Source organism: Malus domestica, chromosome 12, assembly GCF_042453785.1.
Source record: "Malus domestica chromosome 12, GDT2T_hap1".
In the NCBI taxonomy this organism is placed as follows: domain Eukaryota; kingdom Viridiplantae; phylum Streptophyta; class Magnoliopsida; order Rosales; family Rosaceae; genus Malus; species Malus domestica.
The window spans coordinates 27721191-27742161 of NC_091672.1; the positions used below are offsets into that span (position 1 = coordinate 27721191).

The window sequence follows — 20971 nt, forward strand, 5'->3', positions numbered from 1 at the left end:
TGTGTGTATAACATTTGATCCAACAAGTAAGGTGTATATATCATGTTAATTAAGTGAATTTATTCCATTTCCGAAGAGAAAAAATGTGATACGCGACTAAACCAGTTGGTCGTTCCTTTCTTGACTTTTCGTCCGACTGGGTTTCTGCAACCAAAGTTCGTCGCCTTATCATTTACGGAAAAGTCAAGGGCGACGTAATTTATTATCTGGTGGCCATTGATGTGATTTTGGTCGCCCATACACGGTTTTGGTCGGGGATTCATTACCAGTACTGCGCCAAAACACGTGTATAGGGTTTGGGTCTTGGAATTTTAGAAAGAGGAAGACAGAAGAAAGAGACGGGGCGCGTCAGAGAGAAGAGCACTGAACTAACCTTTTGGCGGAGGGATCGACGGAGATGACGGCGTTTGAAGGTGTTGGGAGGAGAGAGAAGTGCTCTCTCCTGCTCTCACATTTTCTCAACTGCTCTCACACACGTCTCCCAACTTCTCTCCCTTTTCATATCCACTTTCTTTTGATTCAAACCTATCTTCTCGGAGGCCACCAACAATGCTGCATTCAAATAAATGGAGAAAGCGTGAAAGGAACACACAACAAACAGTAGTCTGTAGAGGTCTTGGATTTTTCAATGGACCGGAAAATAATCTCACAAAACCTTCACCCGTTTTCGTACTTTACTAGGATCTCCATTCCTCAGCCAGACATAAGGATCAAGGTCCCCAACCCCAAGTTCCTGCTCAAAACCATGCAGAAACGCTTTCCCTATGGATGCAACATGAACAACGCTGATGGAGATAATGACCAGCAGCAGCAGTGTTGCACGAAAACGAAGACGGAGAAAACAAGGAAGATGCCCGGAAAGCTTCTGACAATGAAAATCCGCTCGGTGTTTGTCAATGCGTTCAGCAGCATGAGGATCAAGTCACCAGATGGCGGAAACTTGACGAAAAGTGAAACCAAGAGTGACAGAGTGGTTGGGGAACATGGAAGTTCCGGCAACTTGAATGGGGATCCATCGAAGTTAATGGTAACTGATGGCTGGACGTCGAGAACGGGAAGGTACCTGGGGAAAATGTTAAGAAGGGAGTTTGATGAGGAAGATAATTCGAAGCAAGGTGAAAGAGAAGGGGAGGAGTTGTGCAAGAGGAGGATTCTAATGGGAGGCAAGTGCAAGCCACTGAGTTTATCAGAAACTCTCGAGTACGATCAAGATGGCATTTGGTAGCTGAGATCATACCATGATATTCTGTTTGTGAATACTTTCTTTTAAATTCCTTGTATTTTTGTTAGATGGTTGAATTTACCATATTTCTTTAGTTTTCGACGTAAGGTGGCAGAATCCCAAACCAATCACATGATCGGAGTGCGATAGGCTTGAAATACCGCCACCCTAGATTCCCGGTTGCATGTCTGTTCTTCTCATCATGAGAGCAGTTGATTCTCGGAAAAGATAACTCGAACAAGGCATGTATTAATCGTTAAATCAATCTCTCTATACGAACTTTGGTGCTAATTAATGGATGTACAACAGATACTGAAAGCACGGACAGCAGAAAGTCTTACGTTGTAAAAAGACAGTTCAGACACATTGACGTGAACTAGTCACCAGGATTATCACTACTTCAGGGGTTTCAACCCAAGAGATGCTCGGAGTCTGTTTGCTTCGGCAATCTCTGGATCCGGATGGTCTGTGCCATCATCCTTCTTCTCCTTCTTCTTTTCTTTCTTCTTCTTCGGTTCCTCACGATCAGGTCTCCTGGGACTAATGCTGCGGGCATGTCTCCTGCGATCTCTATCCACACCATCACGATCTCTACTACGACTTCTGCTCCTTGAATGGCTCCTCCTCCTGCCACGATCCCTCCCTCGCCTGTCCCAATCCCTATCCCTGTCCCTATCCCTATCACGACCATAATCCTTTTCGTCTCTTAGCCGATAATGGTCTCGATCCCTATCCCTGTCTCTGTCCCTCTCTCTTTCACGTCCACGATCCCTGTCATAATCTCTATCCCTTTCATAATCTCTGTCATAATCTCGGTCCCTATTTTAAGGGGGGGGAGAAAGAAACAGAAATGACAATGTTAGCTTAAAAATGACAGCTCCAATCCTTTAACAAGGGAAAGGATAGCAGAAAAAGCAATTACAAATGAAAGGACAGCACTAAAATGAAATTAAACACAGGTGCCAAAAATGAGCAACCATGGCTTTCAAATAACCACGTCATGGAAATAATTCTGAAAGAACTTATGATTCTCAAAATTTTACGCCTGAATCGCCATCAAATCACAGCTATAACACAGTAAATTATACTCTAATGCCAAATAAGGAAAAAGAAATAGCAGACCAGGAAACCACATTTATCCTGCAAGCAAAATGTATGATCCATCATACTTCTCACTGCACACTGTCAGTGCAGAGAAACCTGGCAGGATCACTGATATCACTATAGGAAGCCATCATATTACACCTACGGCCTAAAATGCCATGGTAGAAACCTCAATTACATATGAATGTACTAGACTGTATTTTTATAGTCAGGCAACAGCTTCCACTTCATAAATAATAAACTCATGAGGTAAAACAAGTCTAATAATTCTCACAAACATAAAATCAGTTTTGACTCTCATTTACAAAACAAATATAAAATCAGTTTCAACCTCTTTTAAGTGTTTTCTTATGCCTCACCTCTTACTTCTTGTGTTCTATTTTCACCAAAACTTCACTTTACCCCATATGGGTTAAAAGCAAAAAAATCCTAAAACCATCTCCATTCACATATAATAGCACAAAGAATAAGAACCTAACGAATGTAACATACTTAAAGATATCAATAAATCTAACATTCTCAGAAACCACAAACAGGAAAACGAACCTGTATCTGTGACTGTCGCGTCTTCTATCCCTATCTCTTTCCCTGGCAGGGCTTCGACCACGATAATAATCCCTATCATGGACATCTTCATCCATTACATCAACTTGATCATTCTCCTCTTTCTCTTCCTCCTCCTCAAAGTCCTCCTCCAAAGCACTTTTCCTGAGTTCCAATGAACCAGTTGCTTCGAGAGTCCATCTGTATATATAAAAAGGAATCACATATACAAACCTAAAGTTCAAAGTCAACTTGAAAAATTGTTTGATTAGTCTACAGCTAAAAAACAGGAAACGAAAGAGACCACCATGATAAAATCAACTTGAAAAATTGTTCCAATAAACAAACCTTTTTTTAATTCGTGGCATTGCAATGTCACATGAGTAATCTTTTGTGAGAAGTTCATCAATAACCTCATCCACATGCGTCAAGGTAAAATCTGATACAGCAAGAGATTAGCCATACTTGTGTTAGCATGCTCATAAATATTCCATAATAAGTATGGTAGCATAGACCAGTCATGAATAAGTAATCAATGAAATTTTCAGAGATAGATCATGTATCTTACTCCCATCAGGCAGTTTCCTCCTCAACTTCCGATAGTCATTGTACAAAGGCTCTAGGTACTGGTATGCATCAGTATCAGTTCCCGTAAGCCGCAAATAAAATGCACCAAGTATCCGAACGTACCTAAACCCAAATAAATAACGTTAAATCACATTAACGAGAAGAACTTAAAATGTTCCACGCCCACATGAAACTTGAAAAATAAATATATTCAGCATTAAGAATCATAAAGGCTACTGCTTCAGACATAACACTACAAAAACAATCTCCACCATAATACACGAACTTGCACTGTTATCTAAACCCTTTCTGTTTAAACCTTCCTAAACCAAAATTCACAAAGAAAAACTTTCTTTTTATACCATAAAAACTAGAAGACCCGATTACTTCCCGCCTTCTTTATTTACCTTCACCTAACACAACAGAGAATATTATATCTCTCCTTCATCTTTTACATAAAAAAACTAAGGTTATTCCTTTCATACTACAATCTAATCAACCCAAACCACCAAACTTATCCGATTTCAGTTAATTTTATCTGATATTATACTAATCAAACAAAAACCGGTAGGTTGATATCTGCATCCAAAAGAAAACAATGTCGAAATTGGGTTTATCATAAAAAGACCACAAATTCCAAATTCCCAGCCCCCTTTAACTCTAACTCTCCCAGCTACTAGAACATGCACATTGCCAATCATATAAGCCCATCCAAACAAAATTACAACAATTCTAATGAGCAATTAATTAATGAGACAGTGAAACGCACTTGTAATCGTCGTTTTTGATGAACTCGATGACGATCTCCTTCTCCGGCTGGATCTGAAGCATCTTCATCACGAGGCACATGAAAGGCGTGGGCTTGCGGTTTCCCCCGAAGGTGCCGCCGATGTGGTCGAGCTCCATGGCTTTGTCGACTAGGGTTTCGGCAGTCAACCCGAAGCACTGCTCCTTCCAGTACGTGTTCTGGTATATCTTCGTCCGTACGATCTTTTCCACCAGATTCTGGGGGTTCGTTCCCCTTATGTTCTTCGCCGACGGGTCCGTGCGGTTCGCCATCGCTGGAAGGCGTAGAGATTGAAGTGGACGAAGCTCTGGATTTGGGGGGCAGAGAGAGAGGGACAGATAAACCCTAACCCTAAAATCACAGCGAATGAAGGAAATATAGTTGCCGTTGGGGAGTTGGACGGTGCGTTTTTGTGTTGCAATACGAATTGCCCTCGCCAGGTTTAAAACGGAGTGTCGTATTTATGATAATTTGCAAATATCTCATGTGTATCAACTTTTGGTTTTAAATCTTGTTCTGATGTGCTGTTACGATCTTGTAGTATTTCTCTTTATTTGAAAGTGAAAAGTCTTAGGTTCGAATCTCGTGAATGACGAATTTGATATCAAATTAGACTACTTATTGTGTGGCTTCTCTCCCTTACTGTAAAAATATCGATGTACTTAAAAAAAAAAATATTGTTTTGATGTTTTTAAAATGGGTTTTGTGTTAACCTTGGGCATAGGGAAATTCTTTTTGCGGAAATTTGGGGTGTATTATTCAGCTTGCAGCTTGCTTGAAATAAAGGATTTTGCGTCTTTTGGTGAAATATAATTCTATTAAGGTGAGTGATGACCATTCTCTTGGTGAATTGGTACAGGCTTGTCGTGTTTTGCTGTTTTTAAAATGGGTTTTGTGTTACCCTTGGGCATAGGGAAATTCTTTTTGCGGAAATTTGGGGTGTATTATTCAGCTTGCAGCTTGCTTGAAATAAAGGATTTTGCGTCTTTTGGTGAAATATAATTTTATTAAGGTGAGTGATGACCATTCTCTTGGTGAATTGGTACAGGCTTGTCGTGAGTTGCTAGACAGAGATTGGAATTGTGATTTCCATCAAGTTTATTGTGAGACAAATTTTGTGATCGATGAACTGACTAACTTGAGTTTGTTGCATTCTCTTAGTCTAGTTTATTTTGATCAAGCTCTTGGCTCTTGACGACATCTCCTAGTGTCAGACGCTGTTGGAATCTCTAGACATCATGATGTTTTACTGTAGTTTCTCTTTGTTGAACGTTTAGCCCCGTTGTTTCATACAGCAGAGATATTTTAAATTCTAAATGAGGTAATCAAAACTTCTAATCACGACCGAATCTGATAACATCTTAATAAACAAACATCACATAAATACACATCGGATCATCTTTCTTTGGCCTAAATCGAGCTGACTAGCTGCCTACACCTAAATGCTACACAAAATGTCTTTGAGTTCTATGCAAGTAAATTACAGCCGAGGACTTGTGCCAAGAACTCGAAACTACTCTCGTCTTTGCATTTGATCGAGCGCGTGGTTGCTGGTGGTAGACGACGATGTTCTTCCATTAGGTATTCCGTTATCGAAAGGCGGAGACGAACCCCACTTCCCTTCTGATTCTTTGGGTTCAATAACTTTAACAGAACCATCACCCAACCCAACAGCAAACTGGGTTGGTTCTTGTGGATGTACTGCAACGACAAGCGGGTACATGGCTTGGCTTCTACAACGTAGAGCACCTCACGATTAATTAATGACGACGAGTTTAAGAAAAAATAATAACCTTGAAAGTTCGTGGTGAGTTTTCGACAGCTTACCCGTTCAAGACCGCTTGGGGTAAGTACGCTGATGGAGCAATACGGCATCTCAGTCTTAGGCTATCGGCATCAAACACCCCAATGTTACCGTCATAAAAGGCAGCATATATTAGTTGGCTGTTGCAGGAGTATGCTGCATGAGATATTGGCGCAGGAAGTGCATCTTGTGGAAGCCACTGAAATGGAAGGACAAATTCACAGTGAGCAAATCTGTTATCTGCCCTTGTTTATGTCAAAACATTCGAGCTAACTTTCTACCTGTCGTATGCGATCCATCTTCGAGGCATCATATATTGCTAGTTGTGTCTCGTGAACCACCAGCAAACGAATTTGATCGGAATGGAACTGCACTCGAGTCTCACCAACAGTTGCCTTTGCAGAAACCATATGAATTGCAACCGACTTCCTCTTCTCCCATGTATCAATGCTCCACACACAGAGCTGCACGTTGTAGGTAAAAGTATACTTTAAATTTGGAAAAGACAAGACCATCAAGCATGGAAATGGGTCGATCGGCCTTTTATCAAAGTCGGCAAATAAGAAACCAATTCATTTGGCAATGGTAGATTAAAATGATACACAGCGTGTACTTGTTGCACATGTCCGCTTCAGTATTTTTCATTTCGAATCTGACATTTATAACAGTTTGCATAACAAAAATTCTCCGCGGTTAATATGAACGTGGTAAACAAGAACAAAAGAGCCAAGATTTTTACTTACTTGAGCATCAGCACCGGACGAAACGAGTATATTAAGATTGGTTGAGAAAGCTAAACCAGTTATCCGCTTTTGGTGACCCTTCAATTTTGATTTTACCTAAAATCAACAGATAAATCATGTAGGTCTTTAGCAATGCCACATACGAAATACAAATCTTTGAGGCGAGAAAGAGAATAAGTAAAATATGTAAAAATGGAAGCAATTACCTCATCAACTCGAACATTGTAAATGTGGATGGTAGAATCTTCCATTCCGATGGCCAGGATGTTATTATCCTGAGGATGGAATGCTAGGAAAGTGGAAGCAGGAGGAGGTGCCATGAATGTTGTCATCACCTACAATTCAAACAACACGAAGAACAATAAAAAAAGAAACCCAATTTTCAGAAAATTAGCTAGACATGCACGTACAGATTTACCTTGAATGTCATCATGTTGAATAACGAGACCTTTCCGCCGCAAGCTGACGTTACATAAGAGTCGTTCTTTGAGAGCGCTATGCATGGAATTGCTTCTTCAAGGTTGACGCCTGAGACATCGTTGGCCATAAGAAGACCACTGTTTGGTTGCCAATGCAGCGGAGCAACACTGGCTGTGGCCTTTAAACACACATACTTCAGAAGATTGCATTTACGAGAAAAAACAGATGATCGAACTTTTTCTAGGTTAGGTGTTACCTTTCCACTTGGGTTTTGTTCATTACGGACCCACTTCCACAGCTTCTGCACACCATTTGACCCAAGTGCCAATATGCCAGCACCCGAATTTGTATATAGGAGTCGGACAACCTAAATTTAAATGCATTGGTTTAAGGATTTCGTAGCAGAAAATATCTCGATAGAATATCATGAGCTTGAAGTACACAACATAACAGACCTTGCTAGAAGTATCGGTTGTGTCAGGCATGGTAACTTGCCGGCACTGTATAGGATCCTGAATTTCAGTCAACAGCCAGGGTTTAGGTTTATCCACTGCATCCTCTACGCTTCTGGGTTTGTCAAAACTTCTACTGAGGTGATCAACTCCAAGCTTGAGAGAGAGCCAAAGTAATCAAATAAACGCACCGCCACTTTAGAAAAAAAATATTTAAAAGAAAAAGAAGATATTTACAAAAAATCGACTGACGTACAATAATTGGAGTAGACCTAGCAGGAGAGTTCCTTTCCAGTTTACAATTGACCGCATTAGCATTTGTAACAGAAGCCGAGCCGGATGCCTGAGACAAATAAAAAGGTTCTCAAAGTTGTAAATAAAGAAAAACTTGGTAACGAATTCACAAAGAGAAGCCTAAATAAATGATCGAAACCTTGATAGCAGTAGATTCAAAGGGAGGCCTTAATCCTTCAAAATAAGCGGTGGACTCGATAGCTTTCAAAGATTTAACCCCAGCAGCATTTACAAGTATTTTGAATCCGTTGTCTGCAGTTGTGACAGCAAGAAGATTTCCTTCCTTGTTGAATCTCAAGCGAGGGAGGCTCTGAAACATATAATATGATAACATCATGCCTTCATTCGACAACCAGGGGAGTATAAGCGATAAACTAGAATTACAACAACATACTGACCGGAATTCCACCCTCGGCATCTGTGCTAGTCATAACATTGTTATTGTCCATATCCCAAAACTTGATCTGGCTATCTTCGCCCACAGCCAAAAAATGATTCCGTGTTGTGTCGAACTGCACAATGCCTGCTGATTTCTTTCTGAGTCCAGAATATGTTCTCTTTATTGCTCCTTCACTTTCATTCCATTCAACTAGATACGAGTCTCCCTCTTTACTTGTTCCACAAGAGAACAATCTGAAAGATAATTGGACACAATGGAACTTACATAAGTTTTGATACGACATTTCAACTTGACGTCATAACTCTTACATAGGGTCCATCTTTTAAAATTTTACATACCGACTTCCATCTGCACTGTAAAGCATTGTGGTACACGACTGGCCAGGAGCATCATAGTCAACTCTTGAACCCATGTTGTCATACAGCCAGGCCTTTATTTTCCCATCAGTAGCAGTTGAAAATATGAACTGAAAATTCAAGCGTACACCAATTACTGCACGTGGTAATGAACAGAAGACAAGGTAGCAGGGTAGTAGACCATACGCTTCAAAATAAGTTTCAAAAAGATCCCCTCAACCAATAAATCAAAGTAATTAGTTGTTTCAGATGAGCAAAATCCAGAAAAAATATGTTCTATAATTCCCAAATAGTTGCTTCAAAATTCTAAAAATTCGGTAAATCAGCAAAACCATGCGAATTTAAGCTAGCTTAATTGAAAACATTTGCTTCCCAAAAACTAGAAAGAAATTGATTAAGCACACGAAGGCATTTGCTGTTTCGCAAACATACCTGAATGCTCTCCTTGTAATGAGGACAGATCGAATAGACGGGAGCAACATGACCTTCAAAGTTATATAGCTTTCGTCCAGTTAAATCCCATACCTGTTTCACTTAATTTAGATAAAGGGGAAACTTTGTACACAAAACGAATCTGACAATGAGAATTCTAATTCTACCTTTATTATCTTGTCGTCTCCACAGGTCACAACACACAGTTGTTTATTTGGATGAGCAAAAGCTAAGTCGTTCACAGCACCGATATGGGCATCAACCTGTGAAAAATAAGGGATGCAATTTCAGCAGCTGTTACAAATTTAACCTTCTTGATCAATTTAAAAAAATATATATATATATTGTAAAATGATCACACCTCCAAATGTTGGCGTAGATCATTAGGTGCAGTATAAGCATACAAGTGCATCAAATGTTTGGTAAATGCAACCCCTGCGGCAAGAAAAACAATAAGATACACAAAAAAAAAATTCAAGAAACATCTTCAATCTTCGAAATGTGCATACCCACGAAACTCCCATCTGGACTCCATGTAACACGGCTGACAGATATGGGTGTGTCTTTTGCAATTGTGGCCTGCATTAAAACTTAACCGTTACTATAACTGCATTTCAAATCCCCAAAACACTATATATACTTCCGTAAAATTACTTTATTTAACACCAGACGATACAAATATCATACCAAGCAAAATTTTGACAAGAAAAAAAGAACATAACTTAAAGATGACCTCAAATTGCAGTGAACATGCTGTCATATCCCATATCTTGAACGGCTTTGAAACCAACCTCTCCCGCGACATAAGTTCCCAAAGAGTAATGTCACCATTACTAGAACCAACTGCGAGGCATACGGTACAGAGGACTCAGAAGAGAATGGGGACAGCCCAGGGGCGATGCAACGTATTAAATGGGACCTTATGAATAATGCTACTCAAAGTTTAAAGGCCAAACAAGATGGCAAAATGTCACACCTAACAACAACGTATGGAGAGACGGGTGAAAGTCCATGCTTGTGACAGTAGATCCTTGATGCAAGGTAAAAGCCACTGTTCTGGGTATATCATCCAGTGACCAAGAACTTTGCTGTCTAGACGTTGGATATGCAACCTATATGTAAATCAGCGACAAGATTATTGCACACAGAAAAAAAAGAAGAAAAAAAAGGCAATTCCAAATATTCCAAAATTAGATACAAAACAGAATATTGTCTAGATTACCTCCTCAATAGATTGAACAGGTCGCAATCGTTTCATAAATTCATGATCAGCAGTCTGATAATCAACCATACTTGGGGCTGGTGGAGGTGTTCTTGGATGTTTCAAGATTGCAACGCCTTAAATTCAAAAATCGATTGTTACGACATATATATGCTAGGAAATGAGTAAATCTGCAGAAAGGAAATTCGTACTGAAAAAGATGAATTCATTCGATGATGATATCAATTGAATAACAGTAGAACCCATCAAGTAATATTAGACCTAGCACTGCTAAGAGTTTTCAATTTGACTACCCACTGAAGTGAAATTTGAAAATTTATCCTAAGTTCATTCCACAATATTTGCAACACAGAACTCGAATAACGTTGCAGAGAACATCAACATCACACATATATCCTTTTCCTTCTAGTTCTCTTTTTTTTTTCCCAAAAGAAAACAAGAGAGAAATTATACTTAAAAAAAAAAAAAAAAAAAAAAAAAATCCAAGTCAAGTTCTTACCTTGGTTCTGTGGAACGGGCATGGATGATGCATTAACAACGGCTGCTTGCACAGATGAAGAGACTGAGGAATTGACCATCCAACCTGCTAAAGCATTGGCATTCGCAGCAGCTGCACCGACCGAAAAGGGCTATACAAAGAAGATAATTATTAGTCCACACTTTTATATTCCTAAAGTATAATCAAGAAGGCCAAGAAAAAAAAGATCAATGCTTATGAGATGTATAATATCATACAGTATGAGCTCCGAGTGAAGGATAAGCAGTGGGTTTTACAACCGCGGCAACAGGAAGAGTAACAGGTGTAGGAGTAGAAGTATGAGGGCCATTTGAAGGTGTACATGTGTGATCAGTGAATAAAGTTTTGATGTCCGGATTTGGTCTTGGATTTTTGCATAACTGGTGCTGCCAGTTCAAACTACATGAAAGTGTCAGATCAGACAAATATCAGCTTAGCACAATAACCTGAACCATCGACAACTTTACAATATGACAATGTTAAAAGAACATTTGCCCTTCGAACCCTTACCAGGGTCCCAGACTGCTATACGACCCAAAAAAAGCACAAAAGGCCTCTACTAGCTTATGATTTTCTTTCCCTTTGGAAAGAAGAGAAAGAAAACATGAAAAAAACACAAATGTTATTGATTGCTGATTGCGCACAATTTCAAAATAAAACCAGCTTGAGTCATTCAATCGTCGTTCATGAAGGCCACACAAAAATCTCTACATCAAATTTTTTTTTTTTTTAAATAAGAAAATAGTCAAATATTGGATTTTAAATCAAACATCATTGCACTTTGCACCACAAAACTACTGTTTGTAACACCTATGAGAGGAAAGAGAAGGGGGAAATCCAGGTTTTTTCATCCAAGAATATCACTCTCGCGGTCTCACCTTTGATTGATTAGAGTCCGCAGTCTTGATGTCTTCAGAGCGGGAAAAACAAGCTTTTCGCGAAAGAGGGGATTTGCTTCTATAAGTTTCTTAAGCTCTATCAACATAATGCTGCGAGCTGTTTTCGTGTCACCGTACTTGGAAAGCTGTTCATTTTCCCTGGTAGTTATTTCCAAAGAAAGAGATTAGTTACATACATGCACCACAAACAAAGGAGTTCTAGAGTATCAAAGAAAAACAAGCAATCCCATACAGCCGTGCATTTTCTTTCATTTTTTCTGCTAAATTTACGACATATGGCTGAGGAATTTGAACTTAGATCATTATCGAACAGGTCCGACAACCAATTGGCTACGCTCTTGCCACCCTAAATCTAGATCTCAATTGTCAAGATTACACATTGCATCTCCCTTATATATGCCGCTTTGGCTTTGTTGTAATAAAAACCGACATTAACAAGGCAGGCTTTAACTGATCTTGGTTGGGCAATTGGTTTGTTCTCTCGGGTTCCAAGTAATGCAATACTTTTTTGTAAGTAAGAAATTTAGTGAACAGATCAACCAATATCAAGGAGATTTGACCCCCAGTACGCAATGTAACTTGCTCACCCTTTTTTTCCAACTTTTCGTCATCAGTTAACGAGATCATAGAAGGAAGCATTAATCAACATAAAACCTTTGCTAAATATCAATACCCCCAATATATGCAAGGAATTACCTGAAATTTCCAAGAGTTAGAAGCTGCGTGATTTCTTTGAAAAGTTCTTCATTAAAGGTGGAGAACACTCTCAAATCGCTAACTAAGATTTCAACAGCCTTCGGCTTGTCTTGCCTACACAACAGAAAAAAAGAATATAGTCAAGCCGATAATTTTTTTCATTAGGCGAAGAAAGCCTAACAACAGAAGTAGACTTAAGGATTACCGATCAAGTGCTTCGAGATATTTCTGCTTCCTTATTTCGAAGAATATCTTCATAGAGTATCTGTTGTCATCAACTTTTGTAAATCCTGATAAGTACTTCTCCACTTCGTCCCATTCTCCGGCCTGAATTTTCTCTTCAAAGTACTTCATGTTGAAAAAGAATCCGGATTCTTTCTCAAGCCTACAACATAAGGTTGTCAACTTTTTCAATGAAATTTACAAACATCAAAGTAGACCAATTTTGGAGAGTAAGTAAGAAAATAAATGTCGATACGAGATCTTTAGCGGAAAATCAGTTACACACATGGAAATCATCTTGAAATTTTTGTCAAACAAGTGTTGTGAATCTTGCCTTCGTTTTCTACTATCGTTATTGTTTGTTTCCGTTGCATCTTGTGATCATTATTTACCAAACTAAATCGCAATTTAAACCAAACGGTTGCTTGACCAAGCTTACTAAACCAACTTAGATGAATTTCTCTATCATTATTGTTTTCCGTATATTCGTAGCTTCATCTTCCATATTTTCTTTACTTTCTCAATTTCTCTCACACTACAACCTCATTCATCATTCAATGAATTCAGATTTCAGATAGAGACGGATGACGCCTTGACTCTAATCCAGTAATCCTCACTAACCAACTAAGCTTAAATGCTACTATTTTCCTAAAATTAAGTAAATTGTACCCCTCTCTCCCCCCATTTTCAGCGCAATTTGCACCAAAACAACGCAATAAAAAACCGAAAGAAGGGACTTTACACATGCATATCATCCCATCTCTCAAAATTTACGCCAATGATGCATGTAAGAACCTCAATTAATCCCGTACGGGGGACTGAAATCTCCATCTTTAACCACTAAACCGGGATTACCACGGCCGGGTAAGCAAACACGAACAACTTCCATAAAAAATTAAAATTAACGACATAAACTTCAAACAACCAAAATCTTACAACCAGCACATAAATCCAAAACCACGCTCAAACGTACGTGTTTCCGTACATGCATGTGTGAATCCGTACACACACACGTGCACACGTGTACAATTGTGAAAGTATACATAGGATTTTGGGAAAGGTTTCAGCTTACCTGTGTACGGACTCGTTGAACTTCTCCTCCTCCAGAAATTGGAGTATCAGAAACACCAATTCTCTGCTCAAAGACGACATTTTTCGATCCTCAAACTCTCAGACCCCAAAGATTCCTCTGTTTTCCCGAACAAAAACCAGACCTTTCAACCTTCACTACACAAACAGACACAGATTAACGTTAAAATTACACACTCGATCCGCTTCGAACCTGAGTTCAGATAAAACTCAAGATCCCAGAAATCATCGATGTTTCTGACGATTTTGCCTCTCACGCTTCGAGGATTTCTAGGGTTTTAAAGACTGCACAGAGAGAGAGAGAGAGAGAGAGAAGAGAGAGAGAGAGAGAGATTTATAGAAGTCTCGCTGTGTTCGATGCAGGAGTCTTTCCCATTCTACTGACCTATCACTGATAAGTACAGTTGCCTATCGATAAGTGCTTGTGGTTATTTGCGTAGTTTCTGAACTTATCAACGTGCGTGGGGTGTCACGGATTCGAAATCAAAACATAAAACTTAGTTGAATACTCAGTACTCACGTCCATTCCAACACCACGCCTTTAATTTCCGTAAATTCGTACTGTCGCTCTCGAGTTTCGGGACACTAAATTAGCGGAGTTTAATGAAGGGAAGTGACAGTTTTTCTGTCGCTGATATATCGGGAAATAATCGGGAAACGAGATGAGCGGAGTTTCGGATAAGGTTCATTATTGGGACTCGACAAGCATGAATGGACGAGGTTGCTTACCTCAATAGACCTTTTAGTGTCCTTAAAACGCTGCTCGGTATTAAATTAAGTATTACTAGCATATGGGTACATACAAAGTCCGAGAGAAAATATGGGACCGGGAAGTTTTTATTTTTATTTTTTATTTTTTGGTTTTTTTATTTTTAATTAGAAATATGTTAGGATTACATTTAAGTGAGATTAAAAAAAAAAAAACAAAATTTGGTTGTGTGAAATTACATTTCTGCCTCATATTTCTTATTCATGTTATGTTTTAATTAGAGGGTTAAACTGGTAATTTCATAGAATTTTGGTTGACAATAAGTGTTTTATTAATTAGTAGAGATAATACAATTGGTTAGATATTTAAAAATAAAAAATTTTAAACACTTATATTGTAACCGTTGATATATAGAACTGCGTTTCCGACAAATAAAATTCTCTCCTCTTCTTTTTTCCCTCTCCTCCTTTCACTGTATTTTTTTTCTTCTCTCTCTAATGTTCTCTTTTTTATCTTTTCTTAAGGATAATCCACCGAATCAAGGGATTTGTGACGTTGAAATTTGATTCAATGGCTACAAACAGGGGCTTACTTTAAAAGTTATAATAACTTCAGCCGTTGGATCAATTTTCAAAGGTACGGATCCCTTAATTTGGTGAATTATGAGAAAGAAATTCGGAGATGATCCCCTTCCTTTTTTAAGCATTCAAACAAGAGAAGAGGAAATAAAAGATAAAAAAAGAAGAAGATAGAAACGTTGTCCTTCCTTCCTACACACTGAAAAATTGATCGCTTACCTCACTCGAGCTCGCCTCGATGTCTTACTATTGCTGTCGTGAAGTGTCCGTTCCTATGTTTTGTGTCGGCACGACTCGTCGCATTTATTTATTTGGGCCAGGCAACCAAAACCAGACGTAATCTACAAATGGCTGGGACGCCGCTGGTAGCCCAATAACACGAAGGGAATCGTGATCCCTTGACCAATTTCTGTGTGTGATGGTTACATCAGTAACTAAATACTGTATCTACATTTCATCTCTGCTCGACCACTGGTTCTACTGTGCGAGGTATTTGGGTAAGTTTCATGTGTCTTGATAACAACTATTGGTGTGGATGTTTATGTGCAAACATACGCACAAGTGTAGTGCAAACACATTGGCGTGCACAAACGTAGTGCAAAAGTCTTAGTTTTGATTGTAGGCTTGATTAATTGATGAATGAAAAATAAGAGTCATGTATCATAGTTGAATTCAAATTCATGAGTTGTATCTGTTCATTAGAACTTTAGGCAACGGTCATAATGTTTCAAAAATGGTGGCTTGAGTTCTATATAAACTCAAGCATCCCACTTATCTAATAGAATTAAGAAAAGAGTTTTCTCCAATGTCTTAGTAAAAATCTGAGTCGTGTATTGAGAGTACGGAATATATGAAGTTCGCCAGAGTCTGAAGATTGAAGTGCTTTGACTTTGGATCATAGATTGTTGAATCCTGGGAGATGAACGCCTATTGAACTACAAGCACAAGAGTATGAGAGATTTTTCAGTGTGAGTGGTACACTTGATGGTACACCACGTGTCACTAAACAAATGGTGGGATATGTGTGCTAAAAATTTAATACCTTAAAAAATACAATTTCTCATCATTCATATTAAAACACGTGGTGTACCACTCGTGTTCCCGTCACAACTAAAAATTTCTCCAAGAGTAGGGGCGAATTTCTGTCTTTAGGACATTGCATTGATGCAAGCCTCAATCTCTAAGATTGTCAGTTTTTCTAACTTTCTCTCTAGTTGTTTATGTTAATCTCATACATAAATTGATGTTGAAAATTTCTTAATGATTATTAGTAATGGAATTCTTGTGTTATTTCCATATTTTCTAATATTGCTCCAACAACCTCCATGTGTACTATTTGTGGGACACGTGACACATGACATGTAAATCCTGTCATGTCAAAACTTTAATGTGTTGATAAACATTTATTTCATCGAAATTTCGATGTCTACGTGTTCGTATTTACAATGTGAAACCACCCAATAGTAAAAGCGTATTGTTCGTTTCTTAGATTTGGTTTGTGGCACTCGAGGCTCTATGTTATTAAGTTTTTCACTTTTACCACGCTGCAATCAGACTCTAAATGTGCTTGCTTGTATCTCAAGACTTGATTTAGGAACAAGGTGACGGAAACACCTAACAGTTGGATTGAAACTCGAACCAACATCCTTAGCTTGCTTGCGCAATTTCCTAAATAAAAGTCTAATAAAAATTACAAAGATATAAGATAAACAAGGAGAAGGAACAAAGATTTTCTGCATTTGCTATTTTGGGGTGGCAATACTAAATGGGTGAACTTGCTGGGATTCAGCCAGAGGGGAAGTGGAGTGAAAGAAGAGGCAAATAGCAGAAATGTCGTCCATCGCGATTCCCCTCCTCTTGCGCTTCCATGCACGCGCAGCGAACTCCACCAGACGCTTCGCAGCCTTCCCCCGCTCTGCAGTGGAGCTTACAATCTGTACGGCTTCTTGATTTGAAACAACATCCCAAACCTACAAGCAAAAATGTCTTAGAGTCCGTGGGAAATGTACATTTTCGTTCATTAGCGATTTTGCTAAAACCGCGTTGAAGCATTTATGTTAAAAGTAACTAGAAGCACTTCTGGTTATCTGAAAGTGCTTTTAGCCAACCCTTCTCAAAATGAATTTTAGTGGAAGAGCAATGCAGTACATACCCCATCAGTCGCCAACACAACAAACTGATCCCTGCTTGTTATATTTCTCTGTGACACTTCAGGCACAGAAATGAGACCAAAGTCCTTCACACAGTAATCTCCAAAGGCTCTAGACATTGCTAGTCCTGGTGTCTCTCCGTCCGGCTGCCACACCCTTTGCACTCCCGGCTCATCATCTAAACAGAAAACGCGTCCATTGCTTTGAATTATTCTCTCCGCCTCCTCTGCAAACAAAACCATTAAAAACATGTAAATATGTGTAACCATATGTTGTTTTCTTCAGTTTTATGTGTTGGAGAGAGATAGAGACTGACGAGGCAAACTAGGCTTGAAATCGACAGTAAGCTGAACCGGCACCAAGCTTCCGTCATCTAAAGTTGTGGCCAAAACAGCGCGAGAATCGCCAACATTTGCTATGAAAATGAGCTCGCCCTAAAGAAACAAAAATTTGGACATACTTTCATGTAAATGCCGATGAAAACTGCATAAGGTCATCAATTTATACTTGATTTTTCTGGAAAACATCCAGCTACATTACAAGCCTAGCAACAATTTGAACTAGTGTTCAAGTGAAAATTTATCGATACCTGTCTGACAATACTCAGGGCAGTTGTTCCGCTGTAAAAGGAATCGATTCTACGATGCTGTCCAAGCTCGTGATCAATGGCAGCGCAAGTTTTGATATAGGAATCCTTCCATACATTAAATCGGTGACACTTTTTATCCAAATCTGGATCCGGGACAATAGAAGTTTGAGCTAGGGTCTCTTGCCAACTGCACAACAGAGAGGGTGGCATTGTTTCTCTGATCTGTTTTGCCACAAAATGTCCCCATGGACCATGCCCGTCGAAAATCCCACAAAACATCATATCTTCTTGGAACCCAAATCCCTAAAACGAAAACAAATGAGTTAAGATAGGCTGTTGTAGCTGATGTCGAGATTTCAGAGACACAAACTAGTGGAACCACTTGCTTGTATATTGTACTCAATTTTGACATGCGATGTCTACATTCTTCAGCAGCTGATCCAATTTATGTTTGTTTTATATTCAATTTGGTATTGTACTAATTTACTGAATTGGCAACAAAATGGAGCTTAAGGTAAGAAAAATGAGCAAAATTTGTTTACCTCCCACACAAAGCAGCAATCCTGGTTGACTCCTTTCTCGCCTCTTTTCGAGAAAACAGAAGCAAAATTATTTGAACCATCGACATAGACAATCCCAGAAGAGCGTAGGATCATGTCATTCTTCTTCGCCTCCTTCGCCATTGCTTCTGCAGCTCCTCTTGCACCGGACTTCTCATCATTGTTCTTCCCCTTCTTCAATGATAGCGACCGCGCCAGCCCGCTGAACATGGAGGATAACTGCTCCATTACCTATTCAACTTCTCCAGGCAACCCAATTGTGTTTGTAGACTCAAAAACTCTGGACAATGTCGACCATTAATAAAACAACTAAACATCACTTAAGGGAAGAAATTACTTGACATACATGTCAGGTTTTGGAATTTATTTTTTTTTTCAATTTTATTTAACGTTCTTCTCAGAGAAAGGACAGAAGGTTGAACAAGTTGAGCAAGTTGAACTGGGTGCTAGTATTGTGACTGAAAAGAGACATGATCTGACTCGGAAAGGTGAAAGAATCTCGTAATTTTATACGAAAATAAATGGTACAAAAAAAAAGGAATGGGAAGGACATTTCAGGGAATATTCAGGCTTGCATGGAATTCCACCATGGACTTCCACCATGGAATTTAGAATTTTCTCTAAAACATTTAATGAGAAAATCCGTATTCTTATCTAATCTTTCGTATAAATCTGGCTCTTGAATTGAAAAAGGAAACTTAAAAAAAAAAAATTAGTAGGTAAAATAAAGACTCTTCTAAAACTGGAAACAAACAAGTAATTTATAATCTTTTCCTTCATTTTCTTGGTATCCATAAAATCTAAAAGCTCTGCCCTTTGAAACTTTTCAACCCTTTCCCCACAAAAGTTACTGCGATCTAAGGAAACCCAGATGAGAGCTTGATTAAAGAGAACCAGAGTAAAAAAAAAAAAAAAGGTGGGTTTTGAAGTTTCTCAGTTACCAAACAACACCCAGAAAGGAACATTCATATATGCAGCAAAAAACAGTTCAATTTGAGCTTCTAAGCTACCCCAAAAACAAAAGTCATCATTTTCTGAGCAACCAAACAAAAGAACCAGAAAGGAAAATAAAACAACCGAAGCAGACGAGGAGATTGAAACCTTGATATCAACTCCTGCAAGGTTTGACCAGAGATTTTCAGAAGCTAGAAGGCTGGAACTTGACGGAGTTGCCGGAAAACTGGTTTATCCGACCGGACCCCGGCGCAATTCCGACGAACATAGCTGAAAACTTTAGGAACTGAAGTCGGAGATCGATGAGAATCCATAACATAACACCCCGTCTCTCTTCTGCGTATGATTTGTGTTCGTGTTTTTGTTTGGTAATGGTGAAAATGAAGTGATAATTAATCTGAGGAGGAGAAGATAACAAAGCACACAGAGCTTGCTGTGTATACAAACAAACAATACACACTACTCCTCAAGACAAACTCTACGAGTCTACGTCATAAAAAACCAAAAGGGTTTTTGCTTTTTTAGCTCCCATAGTATAATTTAGCTTCTTTTTCTTAATATATAGGCAATTATTTTGTTGTGAATATACAGAAATTATATGTAGTATAAAAATGCTTAAATTTGAGGACGAGTCTTGGCACAACGAAAAAATTGTTCATTTGTGAGTTGTAACTGAAAAGTCACGGGTTCCTAGTGACGAAGAGCTCATCTCGTTTAATCCATTTCTACAAAAAATTAATAAAAAATAATAATGCAAAACTGACCACGAAAGATTACTCAAAATGAACCTTCTATATCATTGTAAATTTTTATATATACAAATGATATTAAGGATGATTCACACGTAAAATTTCATGTGCAAAAATAAATATTTTTAACCACTTGACTTGACCTAAAAGCATCTGTAATTTACAAATTAATTCGATTTAGAAAGGACAAGTATGTCTCATTCATTTAAGTATTTCATGCTTGGTTTATATATAGTAAAATATGTAGGAACATTTGATTGTTTAAACAAAAATTATGATTGAAATAAATTAATGGAATGCCCAGATCATATATGCAATTAAATAACCACACAAAAATAAGGCTAACGGTCGATGCTAATTTGATAGTATGGAATAATATGTTCATCTCTATCAACCAAGAGTCCTCAACGATCACAGGATGGGTCGGTGGTTGAGGACAATTCTATGCTCATATTTTATATCGCATATTTTGAGTTTGATTCTAGTGATTCAAATGATAATATTTAGGGAAAATTGAAATAAATCTGTGAGTTTTTATGGCTTCTAAAAAAATGAATAAACGTGTTAAAACCATCCATTGATCCATTTTCTAAAAATAAACAAATAAAAAAAAATCAATCAAGAGTCCTCTAGCGTGTGTACACATGGCTGTATCTTGGCCAGCTGCAGCCATGGACGAATGCAATGTCTAAAATTAAAAAAAAAAAAAAAAAAAATATATATATATATATATATATATATATGTAGTAAGCCATCGTAATCATTGGGTTAAATTTATTAATTCTGCAAAAATGAATATAGTTAGGTGAGCATGAAAAATAATAATTACATTAGCTCAAGATATAATTAGCTAATTTAACTACTGAATACGTAATGCTCATTTTTTAAGTTTTGTTCTGTAATTTTAAAGTGC

General features: G+C 38.3%; 3 protein-coding genes across 5 annotated transcripts; all 3 read right to left on the reverse strand.

Annotated features, from left to right (window-relative positions):
• Positions 1-1451: 1451 nt before the first annotated feature.
• Positions 1452-4705, reverse strand: LOC103450884 (pre-mRNA-splicing factor 38-like). Its single transcript, XM_008390288.4, has 5 exons — positions 4206-4705; positions 3438-3559; positions 3218-3308; positions 2873-3070; positions 1452-2041 (listed from the first exon to the last, which is right to left on the reverse strand). Exons 1-5 carry the CDS (start codon positions 4493-4495, stop codon positions 1618-1620), a joined length of 1125 nt encoding a protein of 374 aa, XP_008388510.2. The 5' UTR covers positions 4496-4705; the 3' UTR covers positions 1452-1617.
• An 850-nt stretch (positions 4706-5555) lies between these two features.
• Positions 5556-14121, reverse strand: LOC103450883 (topless-related protein 3-like). Of its 2 annotated transcripts, none has more exons than XM_008390287.4 (25): positions 13753-14121; positions 12664-12843; positions 12459-12572; positions 11742-11900; positions 11082-11262; positions 10846-10975; positions 10347-10462; positions 10101-10236; positions 9858-9967; positions 9634-9703; positions 9486-9559; positions 9292-9387; positions 9125-9217; positions 8675-8802; positions 8335-8569; positions 8076-8246; positions 7899-7985; positions 7646-7798; positions 7447-7557; positions 7189-7368; positions 6977-7105; positions 6771-6866; positions 6309-6491; positions 6051-6226; positions 5556-5956 (listed from the first exon to the last, which is right to left on the reverse strand). In XM_008390287.4, exons 1-25 carry the CDS (start codon positions 13830-13832, stop codon positions 5737-5739), a joined length of 3408 nt encoding a protein of 1135 aa, XP_008388509.1. In that variant the 5' UTR covers positions 13833-14121; the 3' UTR covers positions 5556-5736. The 2 variants fall into 2 exon arrangements, with proteins under 2 accessions (XP_008388509.1, XP_028945812.1); XM_029089979.2 differs by having other exon boundaries at positions 9846-9967.
• A 2524-nt stretch (positions 14122-16645) lies between these two features.
• Positions 16646-19931, reverse strand: LOC103450882 (probable protein phosphatase 2C 34). Of its 2 annotated transcripts, none has more exons than XM_008390286.4 (6): positions 19457-19931; positions 18338-18635; positions 17796-18098; positions 17523-17640; positions 17209-17432; positions 16646-17026 (listed from the first exon to the last, which is right to left on the reverse strand). In XM_008390286.4, the coding sequence occupies exons 2-6, from the start codon at positions 18581-18583 to the stop codon at positions 16799-16801; spliced, it is 1119 nt and encodes a 372-aa protein (XP_008388508.2). In that variant the 5' UTR covers positions 18584-18635; positions 19457-19931; the 3' UTR covers positions 16646-16798. The 2 variants fall into 2 exon arrangements, with proteins under 2 accessions (XP_008388508.2, XP_070665332.1); XM_070809231.1 differs by having other exon boundaries at positions 18338-18557; positions 19457-19817.
• Positions 19932-20971: the final 1040 nt, after the last annotated feature.

What these genes read in the sequence shown, in the direction of transcription:
- LOC103450884 (XM_008390288.4), bottom strand. Translation starts at nt 4,495, where the DNA reads ATGGCGAACCGCACGGACCCGTCGGCGAAGAACATAAGGGGAACGAAC. An exon ending in GAGGAAACTGCCTGATGGGA is followed by an intron (nt 3,309 to 3,437) that starts GTAAGATACATG and finishes TTGCTGTATCAG; the next exon opens with ATTTTACCTTGACGCATGTG. An exon ending in CGCGACAGTCACAGATACAG is followed by an intron (nt 2,042 to 2,872) that starts GTTCGTTTTCCT and finishes CCCTTAAAATAG; the next exon opens with GGACCGAGATTATGACAGAG.
- LOC103450883 (XM_029089979.2), bottom strand. Translation starts at nt 13,832, where the DNA reads ATGTCGTCTTTGAGCAGAGAATTGGTGTTTCTGATACTCCAATTTCTG. An exon ending in TTCAACGAGTCCGTACACAG is followed by an intron (nt 12,844 to 13,752) that starts GTAAGCTGAAAC and finishes CTTATGTTGTAG; the next exon opens with GCTTGAGAAAGAATCCGGAT. An exon ending in CTGTTCAATCTATTGAGGAG is followed by an intron (nt 10,237 to 10,346) that starts GTAATCTAGACA and finishes ATTTACATATAG; the next exon opens with GTTGCATATCCAACGTCTAG.
- LOC103450882 (XM_008390286.4), bottom strand. Translation starts at nt 18,583, where the DNA reads ATGGAGCAGTTATCCTCCATGTTCAGCGGGCTGGCGCGGTCGCTATCA. An exon ending in CCCTGAGTATTGTCAGACAG is followed by an intron (nt 17,641 to 17,795) that starts GTATCGATAAAT and finishes TTGTTTCTTTAG; the next exon opens with GGCGAGCTCATTTTCATAGC. An exon ending in TTTCAAGCCTAGTTTGCCTC is followed by an intron (nt 17,433 to 17,522) that starts GTCAGTCTCTAT and finishes TTTTGTTTGCAG; the next exon opens with AGGAGGCGGAGAGAATAATT.